Below are 18,036 nucleotides of genomic sequence, written 5' to 3' on the forward strand. Positions count from 1 at the left end.
TGCATTACTGACTGAACTTCCTCAAAACGAGCATCTCCGTCCACCAGCAGGCCACTGCTATCCCGAAAAACCACTGCTATGGATGCATTAGCAGCTCCGGGCGTCATAGCCACATCGCAATTAGCTTTCAATCTGCCATGCTGAGGGGGAATCCACACTGTCACCGCAGCTCGTAGAGAATTCCGTGGAGTAGGAGTGGTCATTCACCGAATCAGGTCAGGTAGACACTATCTAATAAGAAATTTTGTGTCTGTCCAAACTTGCTCAACCTGAACATCGGATCTATATAATCATTCCAAGCCCAACCGTAATATAAATTATAATTTTTAAATATATTCATCGAGCTGCATACATAAGTTACTAAAAAAAATTACCTATTATTTTTTCATAAATAAACAAAGGCCTATCGAACAAATAACAGTTAGATATTCAATACTATATCAATTAAAACATTATAAAAAAATTTAAACCAAACATACCCATGATTCTATAAGCTCCAAGTTTTTAGGACCAAATTGTTAGTAGTACATCAAATTAAAAAAAAAAATCATAGTTTAAATTTCAAACTTCTTCATTTGTTTTTAGTAATTTTTTTTTATTTCTTACAAAAAGATGCGTAGAAAAATAAAGATAATGATGTGACAATTTATAGTGACTTTTTGACTAAAATATATAATTTCCAAACGAGACTTTAGAATCACCATTAATTATTGTTTATTATCAACAAATAAATTATTAACATCAAATAAAAAATAAATTAAAAAATTATACAATTAAAAAGGTGTATATATATTTAATATATTATATAAGTTTATTTATTTATTAAATTAAATATGTAATGGGCGGACCAAAAATATAATTTTCAAACTCAATCAATTTATTAAGGAAAATGTTTAGTGGTTCAAATTTTTGTGGATCGAATGTGTCAAAACGATATCGTTTTATACTCAAAACGACATCATTTTTGATGTTTTGAACCATTTGAGATATGATTTTTCGGGACACCTGTCATGGTTGATTTATTAATCACATTGACAATATGAATCCAATCCAATTTTATATGTTAAAATTATTATAATTCTAATCCCTAAAAAAATAAAATTGGATTCAACGGGCAACAGGCCTATGCCCATCCCAAGCCACGGGTCATTTTCTTTTTCTAACAGATTCTCAAAATTTGGCTGGAAAACCATTTTCACACTCTATTGTAAAGGTAGCCCCCCTACTCTGATGTCTGCTAACATAAGCCTCTCCGCCGACACACCCGTCATTGCTAACCTAAGCCCCGTGCATATTTTTACCATGCTATTCCTCAAATTCTCAATCATTTCCTCTGTTTACGCCAAGCCCTATAAAATCCATGCGCACTCCAACAACCACCACCACCACCACCACCACCACATCCTCCTCCGCCGCCGCCGTAATAACAAAACAGAGGTGTTCGGCGGCCGGGTGGAGGATAACGCCGTGCGCACCCCTCAGCCTCCCGGCACACGATAAGGTCTTTCGTAGTCAGAGAATTTCCAAATCAGGAGGGTTTAGCGGTGTAGTGAGGGAGATGGGTTCCGAGAACAAACGCGATCACTGGCCGCCGGAGGAGACGCCGACAATGGCGGTGCACAACCACCATCGCCGCAGCCAATCACCACCACCACCACCACCAGAACAGCATCCACAGTCTGCAAAATTGCTCACATTGCCCACTGTCTTGACCATTGGCCGTGTCGCCGCCATTCCGCTTCTCGTCGGCAGTACGTTTTGTTCGATTATTCATTATTGATTTTCTATTTCTGTATTTTATGGATCTGTTTGATTTCCCGGGATTTTTTTTTTTTTTTGTGTCAAAGGGTATTGATTATTTCATATACAATTCGTTCACATTGTTCTCCCAAATTCTATTGACAATGTCTAGATTTATTTATTTTTATTTCTGTGGAGTTGATGCGCTTGAGTTTGGACGCACACAGAGGTGAAGCAAGTAATTTGATGCATTTGATTTCCAGGGAATCTTTATTTAGGGTGTGGGATCTACAATATCATGCTAAATATTCAATTTTTAAGGTGGTTATTCTGAACATTATGTAGCTGAAGTTTGACAGATATTCTGTTCGGTTGTGGGTCAATTATATGTGTTGTTTTTCATGGTTTAGTCACCAATTGTTCTAAAAGTACAAGCCGTATCAAGTTAATACTTCCCCTCGCGTGTTACCTTGTATCGCACATGGAAAGGAAAACAAACCGAGTGAATAAGGTGCATGAAGATAAATAGAACAAAGTGCACAATGATAAATAATGGGGCACACTGATATATGTTTTGTTTTTCATGGCCAAGTCACCAATTTTTCTAAAAGTTCAAGCTGTTTGGAAATGGGGACCAAGAATGTATATCAAGTTAATACTTCCCCACACGTGTGACTGTGTAACACACATGTAGTGGCAAACAAATTGAGAGAATAAGGTGCATGAAGATAAAAAGAACAAAGGGCACAATGATAGATAATTTTTTTTTTTTGGGGGGGGGGGGGTGGGTTTGGGGGAGGGGTTGACAAGGTTTCCAAGATTTCTTCATACTAGAGTTCTGATATCATGTTAAGTCACCAATTGTTTGAAAAGCTTAAGTTGTTGGGAAATGGGCCCAACAATGTATATCAAGCTAGTGCACCTCACGTGGAGCTAACAAAGATATGAGACACGGTAGAAAATAGATTCGGGTGAAGAACTAGCCCACTAGAGACTACCCAAGACTCAACTCTTATACCAATTATTGAAGGCATCCAATGGGCAATTGATAAGGGTGGGAAGCGTGTCGTGTTGTGTTTGGGTTGTGTTATATCGGATTTGTGTGTTGAAAGTGTGAACATGAACACGACTTGTTTAATAAACGCGTCATATATGCAAACATTAACATGACCTGTTAATAATCGTGTCAACCTGTGGGTGACACGATTGACGCATTTAATTTCTAAACCTATTTATTTACAATGATACGATTGATCCAATAAAAAACATGTTTGAGAGAGAGAGAAGCAAATATGAAAAATCTTGTTTGGAAGAAAAAGAAAAGAAAAAATCTTATATATATCAATTAATTAATATAAATATCTATCTATATATATACCTACACTTTATATATAAAGTTACACAGGTCGTAAACATGCAATTTTTGGGTCGTGAGTCGTGCTCATGTTAACGGGTTACACGCTAAAATAAACGGGTTAGATGTCATTTTCGGGTTTTATGGGTTCAACCTGAACACGACCTGTTTATTATATGGATTCACGAGTCATGTCATATACGTGTTCGTGTCGAAAAATACTCAACCCTAACCCGCTAATTTCGTGTACGGTTCGAGTCGTGTTATCATGTCATGTCAGGAATTCCCACCCCTAGCAATTGATAATGGGTAGAGGAGTCTCTAGATTATATGAACTGAACTCAAGTGATTTAGAAAAGCAATGTTTGATAAGTCTCTAACACTCGTAGGCTAAATCCAATTGGTTCTTTGTTGGATGCCAATAATTCTAATATGATAAGTTGGGTTTTGCATGGTCTCCTGTGGGCTAAGTTGCTCGCTTGAGTCTATTTCTCGTCTCTCATCTCCATGTTATCTCTTCTTGTGTGACCGGGCGCATGTGCAAGAGAGTGTTAGATACGTGTTCCACATTGTTTTTCTATGCCACCCAAGTTCAATTTATATAATCTACAGGCCCTTGCACCTATTGTCAATTAGTTTTGAGTTAGATGCCTCCAATAATTTTAATAGTAATTGCAAACTTTAGATTTTGATATGCATGTTTTATCTATATCTTCTTAAGTTCTTGTTGGTTATGTGTTGTCTTCAACAGTCTTCACTTCATTTATTAAAAAAAAAATTCTTGTGGGGACTGCCCAAAGATTTGTGATGTTCAGGGGGTAGTTTGGTTGCTTTATTTGTTTCCTGTTTTTTGTTCTTTTTTAGAAAAATTTACCATGAGAGTTTGAAGCGGTAATGGCCTTCCATTTACTATGCATCTGCAGCGAAACAACTCTTTTGAGTCTCATTTTTTGATACGTTTTGAGAATAGTTATCAGAAAGTTAGAACTAAAAATGTGCACCAAACATGTTTTTGTTTTGTTTTCGAAATTTGTTAAAATAAAAACACAAAATGTGAACCAAATGCGCCCTAACTTTATGTTACACGGGGACAAAACTTTGTGGCTATGCTAAATTAAGGAAAAAGATTGTTAATGTTAACTTATAGAAGATATGTTTGATGTATATCTGTTACATCGTGACTGGATTCTTATCGCTATTGATTGACATCAGCAGTGAGATCAGTAGGTGGAGGCAATATTCAAGTATAAAGTAGAATAAAATAAGCACTCCCGTTTTACTTATAATGATAAGATTCTATAATTGGTAGCTGATTTGTGTTGAACAAATTATTGTGCAAGTAGAATAAAATAGCCTTCATTTACCAATGCATAGTTGCATCTATTCTGCTTTGTGTCTGACCTATGTTTCTGGAAAAATATATCATTCTACTTCTTCAATTGCTCTACTACGTTTAATGGCCATGGCACAGGCCTCGTTTGGCAAGAGGCTATTTTAGCCAATTAGCCAAAAAGTTACTAAATTAGCCAAAAAGCCAACAACTTATACCAAAAAGTCAAAGATTCTCTTTTCTCTCTACTTTTTGCACATCTTTTCGTAATTAGCCAAAAAGTCATCCCAAACATACAAGTTTTTTTTACCTACCTTTTTAGCCAAATAGCCAAAAAGTTACTAAATTAGCCTGTTCCCAAACGAGGCCTAACATACTGCTCTTGTTTTCGATAGCTTTTTACATGGATGGTTGGTGGGGAACAACTTCTACAACAAGTATTTTTATTGTTGCAGCAATTACAGACTGGCTTGATGGGTACATTGCTCGGAAGGTGAGCAATACCTTTGTCTTTAAAACTGAATGAGAATTGGTGGGACCTTTCTTATATACATAATACACACATTATTCTACAAACTTATCAGTTTTGCATGCTTTAATGTGTTCCAGATGAGGTTAGGAAGTGCATTTGGTGCATTTTTAGATCCAGTGGCTGATAAGGTACATAATCTCTTATTTGATGTACTTTATGAGTTGTTAATTTGAACTGGTTGAGTTTATGAAGTTTTCTAGACTTGCAAGAGAAAACAAAGATTTTGATTTTTACTTTAGGAGTCATGTAAAGAGCTCCTTATATGATTATCATGCATTCATGCTTACTGATTGCAGCTTATGGTTGCTGCCACCTTGGTCCTGTTGTGTACCAGACCCTTCGATGTTGCTATGTTTGGACAAGTGTCATGGCTACTGACTGTACCTGCAATTGCAATAATTGGTAGAGAGGTCAGTACTTATCCTGTACTCATTTGTTATTGTTATGGATCTTGAGTACTCATTGGATGCTACTCTGTAAGTATTTAAAGTCAGAAGAGTGCACATCTGTATTATTTGTCTTCAATGTTTGCCCCTTTCATCTGGTTCTTTTCTCTTCGTTGCTGTTCTGCTGCTGCTGCTCCTCTCTCTCTCTCTCTGTGTTTTACTGGTTGATTTAGAATATAAGTAGAAGTGCTTATGAAGAAGAGAATGCTTTCAGTCATACTAGCTTACCTGTAGTGTGATATGTATGATCCTTGATGTCATCCAAATAACTTTTTTTTAGCCATTGACTTTCTAAAATAGTTAGTATACTGTGGAATTGTCAGCATTAGATTCTATCATGTTTATTTGTTTCAGACATCAACACAAAAACCGGTCTGGGACTACTGCTTAGGCATTGCGGTTCACGGAGTGCATACCAAAAATTTCTCTCTAAAGGGAATTTTTTATTGAAAATGAAACATAATCAGTTTGGTCAAATAAAGTTTTCGTAATACTGAAGTATGCCAGTGCCCATTGTGGGTCCCTCCGATGAAGGGTGCTGGGCTGGGAGGGCTGGATGCATGTAGATCTGGCCTTTGACATCATTTGCACAAAGTGGTTGCACTTGGATTTGTCCACTCCACATCCTTTGCATCCTTAGCTTTTACCATTGCACGAAACTACAAGCCAATAGGTGCCCATAATATTACCAAACCAAGCCAAGCCTTAAAGTCCCATCAAATGGAGTCGGCTACATGAATCTTTCTTCTCCACTTGACTCTATCAATGGCCATTTGGTTAGTCAAATTAACGAGATTCATATCTCTATTTATTACACTTGCCCACGTCAATTTAGGTCTGTCTTTTCCCTTAACACTTCCATTTACCGTCACTGTAACATCTCTTCACAACTGCCTCCATTGGCCTCCTTTGTATATAGTCAAACTATCTCAATTTAGCCTCTCTCAACTTATCTTCTATCGGTGCAACTCTTACCCATTCATAAATAGACTCATTCCTAATTCTATTTTTTCTAGTCTTACCACACATCCACCTTGGCATCCTTATCTCAGTAACACTCATCTTATCTACATGTTGTTTTGACATTCCGTCTCATACAACATCATTGATCTAATAGCCGTTCTATAGAACTTTCATTTTAATCTAGTGGGTATTCGTTTATCATACGGTACCCCAGATGCACTCCTCTACTTAAGCCACCCTACCTTAATTCTATGGATTACATCAATTCCAAACTCCTTTACTATTGTAATAATCAATCATAAATAATGAAAATGCTCAATGTTAGGTAGTGATTAGTTCTCAATATTCATTTATCCTCTACTTTTATTGTTACTGTTACTAAAATTACACTCCATGTACTGTGCCTTTGTTCTGCATCATAAATCTTTTAGATTCAAGTGTTTCTCTCCATGTCTCTAGCTTAGCTTAATGTTAAGTCATTCTCCAGTCTGATCCACTAACACGATATCATCTGCAAAAAGCATACACCATGGCACATCATTTTGAATATTTTTCGTCAACTCATAATATTATAAATGAAAAATTATTTCTATAAAACAAATGATTATGCCCGCCTCATGAATATTTTCTTGTGTCTTATACCTCAGCTGGATTCTCATGGCTTCTTGTGGCTCAGGACTTGTCATGTCCTGGTGAATCTTTTTTCTTTTTTTTTTTCGTTGAATTTTAAGTCTGGCTTGTATTATGCTTCCACTCTTTCCAGTTTTGAAATGCTGGATACGATGCTACTTGATTGGCTTGTCTATGTAGCTCTGAGTACCATTAGTTGTGGATCTGAGCTGGTCAGCTCCCACGTTTTAGTCGGCGAATATGAGGTCATGGTACTCAGTGCTATTTATATCTACTTATTTGTATACAGATTAAGTTTTTGGTTGTGAATTGTACATTGAACACACTAGTGAGAGCTTTTCACAAATTATTTTTCCACGAGAATTTATCTCACATGGCATGTTTGTTACTGCTTTAATTATTATTATTTTTGGTTCATATTTTGTCTGATTTTATGTGTTACTGTGTGCTCTGATCTGGATGTCTTACAAATCAACTCGTGACCTAATTGCAGATAACTATGTCTGCAGTTAGAGAATGGGCTGCTTCTCAAAATGGTCGACTTTCAGAGGTTTGTGTTTGCTTCAATACTTCTCTACCACCTATGCCTCTTCGCAGGCGATAATAGCTTCTAGCTTCATTTAATGAGACAATCGTTATAACCGTTTTCAGGCTGTTGCCGTGAATAATTTGGGGAAGTGGAAAACAGCCACACAGATGACTGCACTAACCATCCTCCTGGCAACCCGTGACAGCAGGTTTGTCTCTGGCGCTTTTCTTCTACTGGAAAAAATTGCCAAGAAATTTGTCCCAGAATGTCTTGTGTGGTTTAGATTCAATTTTTGTATACTGGGACCCATACCACTTGAAATGAATCTCCACCACACATTATTTTTCTGGATAAATTTTCCAGCATTGCTGTTCTTATACAGGATTCTCATTTTCTATCCTGGTCAATGTAAATGACTGTTCTTTTGTTGTTGTTCATCTCTCTCTCTCTCTCTCTCTCTCATTTTACAGTCTTTCAGGGGCAGCCACTTTAGTAGCTTCTGGTGTTGTTTTGCTTTATATCTCGGCATGGCTTGCTGTGTGGTCACTAGTGGTGTATATGAGGAAGATATGGAAAGTGTTGCTGAAGTAGCAATGGTGGCCTTCCAATTCGGTTAGGCTTTCTAGTCACCGAGGTTTTGTATCAGACGGTTTCTTAGAGGTACCTGGTATACTTAAAGTACCTTATTAACAACTGATCAACTTCATAGTAAGACAAAATTTCATATGCGTGGATAGAGGACGAAGCTGCCTGGAAATGTCCTATCCAAATTAGTTTGGAAAAATCAGTTTCACTATTTTGTCCTGGGCCTGTTCTAGTGTCTTCTAAATCTCATGACCTTGAGGTTGGTTTGTTTCACCTAGGGAACAACCAAATATAGATATATACATGAACAATGGTTGGTTTCGTTGTCTTTTTATTTCTTCATTATTTTTCTTAGGGAAGTTGGTGGGCTTGAAGACCAACCTCAGAGGATGCTGGATCTTTAATGCTGTAGTCGACTCAACATAGTTGTTATTGCAGTCTTGTGAGGAGACTGGGATTTGAAGTTGGGAAATGTTTATACAATGACTAACAGACTTTCAGACGGTGATATATAAATTTTGCATTTACTTTACTGTACGGATTGTGATTCAATTGAACCCACATCGGGTTTCTTTGCTGCCAAACAGGTTCTCTACCTATGCTTGTGGCGAAAAATAGTTTTGTGATTAATCTGTTGTATTTATTTTTGTTATGCCTGCAATTTTACATTTTGTTGAAACAACTTGGTTGGTTGAGTGGTGTGGAGTTGAACACATGCCAGGTTTATATAGAGCTAGGAAAATTAATCTTCTACAACCAACTCCAACTCTAACTCTATGTAGCCCAACAACTAGCCTCATGAGTTAGCCCTTTTTGGGCTCTAATCCAAAAGATGACTCAATGGAGGTGTCGTGCACCATTTTATAAGTCCATTCTAAACATCGGCTGCAATTGATGTGAGATGCTTACATAGAATATTTTAGTATTAGATTGTTTTGTTTTTGGAAAGGAGAGGCAAAAAATATTCCACGATGTTTTTAAAAACATTGTCAAAAGTCATTTTTTATATTAAAAAAAAAAAACCTAAAAATTTGGTAGAAGATCACAGAAGAATTGTGTTAGCAAGTGAGAGAGGTCCGACTTGTGCACTTTTTTGCCCCACCTAAGCCTCTTTTCACATTTGAATAGTGAAAAACATTTTTTTACCTAAATTTAATTTTTTATTGATTACTTATAAATATTTTTTGTTGATTTTTATTTTTCGTCATGATAAACATTAAAAAATACAGAACATGTTTTTCACAAAAATAAATGGAATTTTATATATATATATATATATATAAATTTTGAAATTTCATTTAAGGTGGCAGAATTCCAATGAAACTGGTATTAGTAAAACCTAATCTAAAAGGCTTACTAAATTATCCTTTATTTGCACCAATACAGTGTCGAACCACTAATAATTTTTAAGAAAACAAATAATCATGTCTTGAATCATTATAAAAATGTCACTAACAGGAAGAAAAATTATTAATTGACAACTTTATACTTTTTTTTAATATATAAATTATATTGTTTAGACCAATAACAATGGCACATAGATTTTTAATAATTTCTCATGTAGCCAAACATAAAATAACTTTGGGAGAGTATTATTTACAAGCAACAATATATAACTCTAAATTTGGAGTTTTAACCAGGGCTCTAATAAGATAGCAAGGTATAAAAAAAAATAATGGTGATTAAGAGTTCTAATAATAGAGCTCTAATAAAAGCACTAGTAACATGGTAGCCTAAAAAAAACAAAAACAAAAACAAAACAAAAGCCAAAACATCAAATCACATACTGGGACCCACAAGTTAGAGTTCTTTTAGAGCTGGTCTAAAACATTTTTCTAAAAAAAATATTCTAAACATCAAATCAATGAATAAGTCCCATCCATTAGAGTTTCTTAAGAGCTCTTACTTTCGATCTCTCAAACATTTTCTATTACAAAATGAATAAAAATGAAGGTTCAATTTCAATGTAAAATAAATGAATAAAATTAATGTCTGTTTTAACCCAATTCATTTACCAATCTAAGAATAAGACCATGAGCTCGCTCGTGCCAAAAGCGCAAATGGCGTTTTGTCTGTATTCGCAACCAAACAGCCCTCCTCTACTACTCAGGGTGAGCCCAAAGTACACCACCCGCCCAATATTAATCAACTCCAGTTCCAGGTCCCTACAGTTACGCGCCGTCGCCGCCGAGTCAGCCATGGCCAACTCAGTCCGAGTCGCCGCCGCTCAGATGACCTCCATCAACGATCTCGCCGCCAATTTCGCCACCTGCTCTCGCCTTGTCAAGGTTCTCTCTCTCTCTCTCTCTCTCTCTCTCTCTCTCTGTGTTGTAAATAATTGTGTGATCTCAGTTTGGAATCATCTATGGTGGTATGTTAAAGTAGCACGGGCAAATGATTGATGTGTCGTTGACTATTTTGTATGTGCATTTTCAAGTAACTTTGATTCTATGTCCTGTTTGGCTGATGAGAAAACTAAGGAAAATAAGACAATTTGAGATTTCCTAGTTTTACATTTCTTTTTAGTATGTTACTAAATGATTGTAGTGTTAGTATGTTTCCAACTCCTAGTGCTCAATTTACAGGAATCTGTGTTTAATCAGTTAAAATAGTGTGTGTTTTATTATAATCAGTTCTTTGATGTTGTTTTGAACACAATCAAACAACATTTAAATGTAGCTTTGTTTGTTGATTGAGTTTGAGCCCAAGTATATTGATCAGTTAGATAAATGGATGATACTTTTTGTGTGTTTAAACATTTCTTAATTTATTTGTTGGAATTGCATTTGCAAAGGAAGCTGCCGCTGCCGGTGCAAAGATGCTCTGTTTTCCTGAAAATTTTTCCTATGTGGGTGCCAAGGATGGGGACAGTCTTAAGATCGCAGAACCTCTAGATGGAACTATTATGAAAGGGTATTGTTCTCTTGCAAGGTGAGACTACTGTGGTAAATTTACCACTCTCTCTCTCATTTTATTGCTTCTAGATGTAAATACCTTAGGTTTATGACTCGAACATGCTAAGATTAATATTGATTGATTTCTAGCTCAATCAAATTTATAAGATTATTTTAAGATTTCTGTGTTTCGCTTTCATTGTTAACTATGAATATCCCCTGCTAGTCCTTTAATTTTTTTTTCAGCAATGCATTTTTGTAATAGTGACCTGTGCAGTGTTTTATAAGCTTCCATGAATGTTATGTCATGACTTCTTTAGTTACATAACATACTAGCTTCCATAATTTGCAGGGAGTCAAGCATTTGGTTGTCACTTGGAGGATTCCAAGAAAAAGGATTTGATGATGCACACTTGCGTAACACTCATGTTTTGATTGATGATGCTGGGAATATTAGGAGCACTTATTCAAAAATGTTCTTGTAAGACATTTGATCTTTGCTTTTCCTTACTCATCCCATCTTTTCTCACATGTTTCAGCTAATAAAAAATGTTCATCGGACCAAGTTGCTTTGTGCTTGTCATGATTCTTATATAGTTTAATTGACATGATACTTCAAGAAATATATATATATTTTTTAATTTTTGAAGATTTGATGTGGATGTTCCTGGAGGTACTTCATACAAGGAAAGCAGCTTTACAGAAGCAGGTATGCATTACTTTACTTGTATAGCTGATATGCACACTGGTTAAATGTGTTTTCTCTCTTCTCAAATCCTCCTTTTTTGAAACACAATCGGAACTAAAAACCAATTAATTTGGTTTGCTGCACCGTTGAATGTGATTCATATGTAACTTGTTTTCTTAGTTTGTTTGCAAATCTCTTGGAAAACACGAAGGAACTGAAAGTTGCTTCCTCCTACCTATGACATAGATACGGCATAACTGCTGGAATAAAGGTGTTCTGATACTTTCTTTTTCTTAGATCTATTCACACTTCACGCTTCTAGTTTATATGGTTGATACCTTTAGAGTTCTAATAAGATGTCTACTGATTAGTATATAATAGAACCAATCAAGTCAGCATGTATGGAGTACCAAGGTCTTTTTTTTTTTTTTTTTTGAAGTTTGCCTTGTTTAATTATATTGACACATGTAATTTGTGTTTTGTTTTGTGCTTCTCCACGTAAAATTTTCAATTCAATATAGTGATTGGAATAATTTATATCCACCATTTGAGCAATTCAAAGTGGTAAACTTTTTTAGGGAAGAAAATTGTTGCGGTAGACAGCCCCGTTGGACGTTTGGGTCTGACAGTTTGCTATGATTTGAGGTTCCCTGAGATTTATCAGCAGTTGAGATTCAATCATGAAGCACAGGTACAAGCAAAGCAATTTCCTCATCTTTATAGAGTAGAGGGTTCTTTTGTGCCTAACATGTACATATTGTGATCCAATCTGTAGGTATTGTTGATACCTGCGGCTTTCACAAAAGTTACTGGCCAGGCACACTGGGAAATTCTTCTCCGTGCTCGTGCCATAGAAACTCAATGTTATGTACGAAATCTGAATCATCCCATGCTGTTATAATAACAAATGATTATGATATTTATTACTATTATTAGTATTTATAAAGTGTAGTATGACTGGAATTAATGTGATATAGGACAGATTTATTTCAATATGCATGGCTTTGATTGTAAACTTTTATGAACTGAATTGACATCAAATTATATATCTCATGAAATAATCATGCATGCCCAACAAGAACTCAAATTTTCAATGTCATATATTGCTAAACATTTTAACTTCGTTTCTTGTTTTAGGATTTTCACAATTTTTTCTAATTGCAACAAATCATCCCTTATTTGTGAAACTTCGAATTTTATTGATTTAACACTTTCAATGCGATTTTTTCAACATGTTTGTGATAAAAGTTTAAGAATTAATCCTGAGTGGGACCTTGTTTCTTTAAGAGAGAGAGTAAAACAAAAAACTGTATGAGGCTGTTTTTCTGGGGAATCAAGTTAGCCTTGTTTCTTTAATTATGCTGCAGCTACAAATTTTTTTTTTGGGGGGGGGGGGGGGGGGATAGTTGATGAAAAGTCAAAAGCATTATTTATATATATATAGAGAGAGAGAGAGAGAATGGGACCATAGGCAATGAATATGAAGCACGGACACGCCGACACGCAAATTTTCAAAAAATTGGGGACACAACACGCTGAGGACATGTTCAATATATATAATTAAATTTATTTATTATATTTCGTAAAATTATAATTAAATTTATTTATTATATGTCATCAAGTATGTCATTAGAACTACCACCCACAGTAGCCATTGCTATATTTCAGAATTAGAAAATGGTTCCTATAATAAAATTAACAAACATTTATCATTAAAATTAACAAAACTAATTTGTTCTTATAAATTAATCAACCTAAAAAAATATAAATAAATAACAGAGATAGAGACAGAGAAAAGCAAAAAAAAAAAAAAAAAAAGATAACATAAAAATAAAAATAAAAAGTCGAAGAGAGTGGTTACTTCAGCATAAAAAGAAAAAAAAAAAAAAAAAGACGAAGAAGAAAGTCGAAGAAACAGCGAGAGCGACTGAGAGAGAAGGAGAACGAAAAAGAAAGTGAGAGAGAGTGACTAAGAGAGAGTGATCGAAAAGCAGAGAGAAAAGATCGAAAGAAGAAGAAGATCAAACGAAGAAGAAGATGATCGAAGAACATACCTTCGATAACAACAAGAGCAAAGAGAAAAGAGCAACCTTCTCTCAGTCTCTTCTCTTCTTTATGTTCGACATCTAAGTTAGAAATTGGTTTAATTGCTTCAATTTTTGTTTTTTACAAATTGACCCCTACTTGAAGTTTTAGAAATTATGTTTTTGATCCCGTGATGTCTGAAACGTGTCCCTCACGTGTTTGGCTGCAAAAAAAAAAATTTTGGGACACCTTCTGGGACGTGTCTGTATCTGACACGTGTCCGACACGTGTCTGTATCTGACACGTGTCCAACACTGATACGTAGCTCTCGGAGAGGTATCCGTGCTTCATAGCAATGACTTAATGTATGAGTAGGGTTGCAAACGAGCTGAGCCGAGCTTAGATGTTTTAGTCTATTTATTAAGAGTTTAATGAGCTTGAGCTCGAGCCCGAACGCAATAAAAATTTAACGAACCGAGTTCGATCCAAGTTAGCTTAGGCTTGACTTGAACTCGAGCCTAATCACAAGCCTTAATGAGCCAAATAAATTATAAATCCATACTTGTGTATTAGACTAAAATTACAATCGAAACTTTGATTATACAATTATATATGCATTATATATATATATAAACATACTAAAAAAAAAGTCAATATCTTAGCAAAATAATAATATCTATCACTACTATTATATAAATGTATTATCTATAGTTAACTATTATTTACATTTATATTATTTAATTATATAAATAACATATTTATCCTATTTTTTTATACATATTTTTATATTATTTAATATATAAATAATATATTTATTTTATTATTTAAATAAATGTTAAACGAGCCAGCTAACAAGCTGAACTTTAGTATGTTTGGGCTTATCTTTATTAAGATTTTAAAGAGCTCGAGCTCAAACGCAATAAAAATTTAACGAACCTAGTTCGAATGAGCCTTTACCAAGCCAAGCTCGAGTCTATTTACGAACAACTCTATTTATTTGCAGCCCTATGCATGAGCCAGCCTTGTGTTCATTGGGTGTCACTCTTGGATTATAGTATGATGATTTGTTGGTCTTCTAACCATGAGATTTATTACTTTTGAAGCTTTGTTACCTGGCCACTCTTCTTCTTTAACATCACCATCACGTTCTTCTTTCAGCTGAGGTAATTAGGAGACTCATTTTTACATTTTCTCACTACATCACACATACTGACGTGGTTGCATAACAGGCACATATGAGTTTTCAATCCCATGTTGTGGCCACTGTTTTTATCTCTTTGTACTTATGGCAAGACTGTGTGACAGAGCTAGTGTTCATGTGTGCTTTCTTATGTATAGGTAATTTTAGGGAAATAACAATGGTAAATGCATAATCAGGTTATAGCTGCTGCACAAGCTGGAAACCATAATGAGAAAAGAGAGAGCTATGGTGACACCTTAATAATTGATCCATGGGGGACTGTAGTTGGTCGGCTACTTGGTGAGAACTATTTCCCTTTGCATATTTTGGTGCTTCATTTATGATTGCTTGCCTCTCTTCTTAGAATTGTAATTTTAATTCTCTCTCTCTCTCTCTCTCTCTGATGAGCTAGGATCATATTTGCAAATTGCAGTAAATGAACTTAAATTTTGAGCAATTTTTTTGCTGTTTATAGTATTTATTTTTATCCTTTTTGTAATGCAATGTGTTATGTTGTCTTTATTGATAAAATGCTGAATCTGAAGTAGGGAAGAAACTATGGTTGTGTTGACATGTAATTACTGTATCCGCGGAAAACATTTCTTTCAATACTGGGAATAGTCTTCTTCATCTTCTATTATTTCCTCAAGTTTTCCCCTCATGACACTCTTGCACCTGAGTAGTACTTGGATTTGCTTTAAGAGCCCTTATTAATTGGAGCTGCCCCTTTTGTGTGGTTCATTTGTGGACTTTGGACCCAAAAAATATTAGTGGTTTACTTCTAAAAACAAGCTAAATTCGGCCCTGAGGAAGTGATATGATTGATAAAGTTACCAGTAGGTCTGCATAGTCACAACACTTAAACAAGTATACAACTTCCCAATTTTGCAGCTCAAGAGCATACCAATGGATCAAACTATATTTTATTGACTGGTTTTCAATTATTTTTTATATTATTATTATTATTATTTTTTATCTCTGTCAAACATTTACAGTAGTTGAGCTACCAAATAATTACAGTAGACTAGTGATCTGAATCATTTAAGGTTGGATTAAACATAACCACAATTAAGTCTCTGACAGTGAAGATGGGTTGTTCTGTTGCTTCTTAGAAGAAAGTGTTTTTCTTCCTATTAATTGGAATTTTTTGGGTGTCTGTATTAATGCTATGCCATTTTTTAGTAGAATGTCATTTCTAACACTCAAGGTGGGTGTAAGAAGAATTTAAGCATATCCTCTTTGCCCATATTCATGCTTTATTTTTCCGTTTCAGATCGACTATCAACAGGCATTACTGTTGCAGATATTGATTTTTCATTGATTGATTCAGTTAGAGCAAAGATGCCAATTTCCAAGGTAAAATTCTGTAAAACTGTTTCCTGAACACAATGGACAAAGCTCTATTTGTCTTTACTATTCCTACATTATGTTATCTTAGTCCTATTTCCTAATACATTTATCCTATAAAAAGAGCCTGATAGTCAATGTGTAGTTAATTCTTCTATATTGGTGGTTTTTTTAGCCCTAATTTCCTAATTTTGTATCAACCAACCAAATTTATAAGGCTCTCACAGGAGAAGATGGTTTATTGAGTATATATCATATATGTATAATCTAAATGATGATGTTCGATTTTGATGAATCTTCTAGTTGTATTTCCTTGGTGTTTGGGACGTTACCCATTGTTGGTTCCTATAATCATGGGCATTGGGAGGGGTAAGATTGAGGACAAACATAACCTTTGCCAATGACTTGAACCTGCATTCTTACACTTGGCAGCCTGTGCTTTTACCATTGTACCTAGTAATGCCCCTCGTATGAGTTCAAAATTATTTGTATATTCTTCTGCAACACTATAATATCTATTTTCCAATCACTATAAGAGGACTGGCCTCTGCCTCTTCCTTGTTTCTTTCTAGTATTGATATGGCGGTTTCTCAGGATTGTGGCTGGTTGCATTCTGTTTAATTGAGTTGTAACAGGAGAGACTATGGATACTAGGCCTTCACATGTGCTGAGATTTTTTTTATTTTTTATTATTTATTTTTTTTTCGGTGAATCGCTGCAGCCACTTTTGCTTTATTTCAACTGTCATATACATTCTTTTTCAGCATCAGAAGCCTGATGAATTCTGGAAGTCAGCTTCTTTGTGAAACTAGAAGGTTGGTGTTATATGATTACCTCCTGTTACCTAGATGGATGGTCAAAAACTGGGTTAAATGTGTCAAATTTGCATGAAAATTACAGTAATTGTGGTGGCTGCCATTCCCCGCGCATTCTTATTTTTCCGTTGACAGTTGTTGTAATGTGTTGTCAGAATAAAAATGTATGCTATCACATGCTTTCTCACAATGTTGAATAATTTGCATTAGTGATTCATGCAAGCATGGGGTGACCATTCTTGGCACTCTTACAGATCTTAGTGTGGACTAGTAATGCCCATTATGGAATAAATTGTTTGTCTATTGTTGTAATATCTTCATCTTCATCTTCAACTACTGCTATTTATTTATTTATTTTTAATGAAGAAAGCAAATTCTGATGCAATATTTTTTCTTTTTCTTTTTTTCTTTTTCTTTTTATTCTTGTAATTTTTTGAAAACACAATATGTACATAAATATTATTTAATGAATTATTTTTGAATAATTTTTTTTTGCAAACATTAGTTTCTAAGAAACTTTAAAAAGTTGATTTTGTACAAAAAAAAATAGAAGGATACAATTAAGAAAAAGCGTGTTTTCAAACCTTCTATTTCAGGAAGAAAAATGTTTGGGAGCACTAATTAGTGCTCCCACTAATTAGGTGGCAGTGGGTCCCGCCATTAATGATGTGATGTTTTAATCTTGGAGTTGTATTTTTTTATTTTTTTATTTTACTTTTTTAATGCATTAGTGTTATTAATGGTGATGTTTTTAGTGAGATGAATCATTGTTGTTTCAGGAAATAGGAAAAAAAAAAAATCAAAGCAAAAGCAAAGCAACCAAATAGCTAAGCAAAATTTGTGCTAAATGCGTGCCAATTTCAACTTTTACTAACCACTAATGTTCCGTTTGTTTGGGTGAAATATTTTTGGATGAGAAATATTTATAATGAGAGAGAGAGAGAAGCAGTACTAGAGAAAATTCGCAAGTCCATACAA

The 18,036-nt window shown here is 34.8% G+C and overlaps 2 protein-coding genes across 4 annotated transcripts; both read left to right on the top strand.

Moving 5' to 3' along the window:
- Positions 1-1,144: 1,144 nt before the first annotated feature.
- PGPS2 (phosphatidylglycerolphosphate synthase 2) lies at positions 1,145-8,739 on the top strand. 2 transcript variants are annotated; one of them, XR_003651066.2, is made up of 8 exons: positions 1,193-1,751; positions 4,820-4,917; positions 5,034-5,084; positions 5,253-5,366; positions 7,489-7,545; positions 7,647-7,732; positions 7,995-8,184; positions 8,465-8,739. XR_003651066.2 is itself a non-coding variant. In XM_028270821.2 (7 exons), the coding sequence occupies exons 1-7, from the start codon at positions 1,361-1,363 to the stop codon at positions 8,113-8,115; spliced, it is 918 nt and encodes a 305-aa protein (XP_028126622.2). In that variant the 5' UTR covers positions 1,145-1,360; the 3' UTR covers positions 8,116-8,739. The 2 variants fall into 2 exon arrangements, 1 of the variants encoding a protein (XP_028126622.2); XM_028270821.2 differs by having other exon boundaries at positions 1,145-1,751; positions 7,995-8,739.
- A 230-nt stretch (positions 8,740-8,969) lies between these two features.
- LOC114323265 (deaminated glutathione amidase, chloroplastic/cytosolic) lies at positions 8,970-17,370 on the top strand. Of its 2 annotated transcripts, none has more exons than XM_028270819.2 (9): positions 8,970-10,397; positions 10,904-11,040; positions 11,356-11,484; positions 11,654-11,712; positions 12,270-12,382; positions 12,467-12,559; positions 15,094-15,196; positions 16,170-16,252; positions 17,008-17,370. In XM_028270819.2, the coding sequence occupies exons 1-9, from the start codon at positions 10,098-10,100 to the stop codon at positions 17,047-17,049; spliced, it is 1,059 nt and encodes a 352-aa protein (XP_028126620.2). In that variant the 5' UTR covers positions 8,970-10,097; the 3' UTR covers positions 17,050-17,370. The 2 variants fall into 2 exon arrangements, with proteins under 2 accessions (XP_028126620.2, XP_082730451.1); XM_082874325.1 differs by having other exon boundaries at positions 16,170-16,251; positions 16,951-17,125.
- Positions 17,371-18,036: the final 666 nt, after the last annotated feature.

This window comes from Camellia sinensis, chromosome 1 (genome assembly GCF_055761805.1).
Source record: "Camellia sinensis isolate YWXY chromosome 1, ASM5576180v1, whole genome shotgun sequence".
NCBI lineage: Eukaryota > Viridiplantae > Streptophyta > Magnoliopsida > Ericales > Theaceae > Camellia > Camellia sinensis.

Coding starts and splice junctions, on each gene's coding strand:
- LOC114323265 (XM_028270819.2), top strand. CDS start 10,098: ATGTCTGTTTTAACCCAATTCATTTACCAATCTAAGAATAAGACCATG. Junction 12,560..15,093: donor CCATAGAAACTCAATGTTAT/GTACGAAATCTG, acceptor ATGCATAATCAG/GTTATAGCTGCTGCACAAGC. Junction 15,197..16,169: donor TGTAGTTGGTCGGCTACTTG/GTGAGAACTATT, acceptor TTTCCGTTTCAG/ATCGACTATCAACAGGCATT.
- PGPS2 (XM_028270821.2), top strand. CDS start 1,361: ATGCGCACTCCAACAACCACCACCACCACCACCACCACCACATCCTCC. Junction 5,085..5,252: donor TAGATCCAGTGGCTGATAAG/GTACATAATCTC, acceptor TACTGATTGCAG/CTTATGGTTGCTGCCACCTT. Junction 7,546..7,646: donor AAAATGGTCGACTTTCAGAG/GTTTGTGTTTGC, acceptor AACCGTTTTCAG/GCTGTTGCCGTGAATAATTT.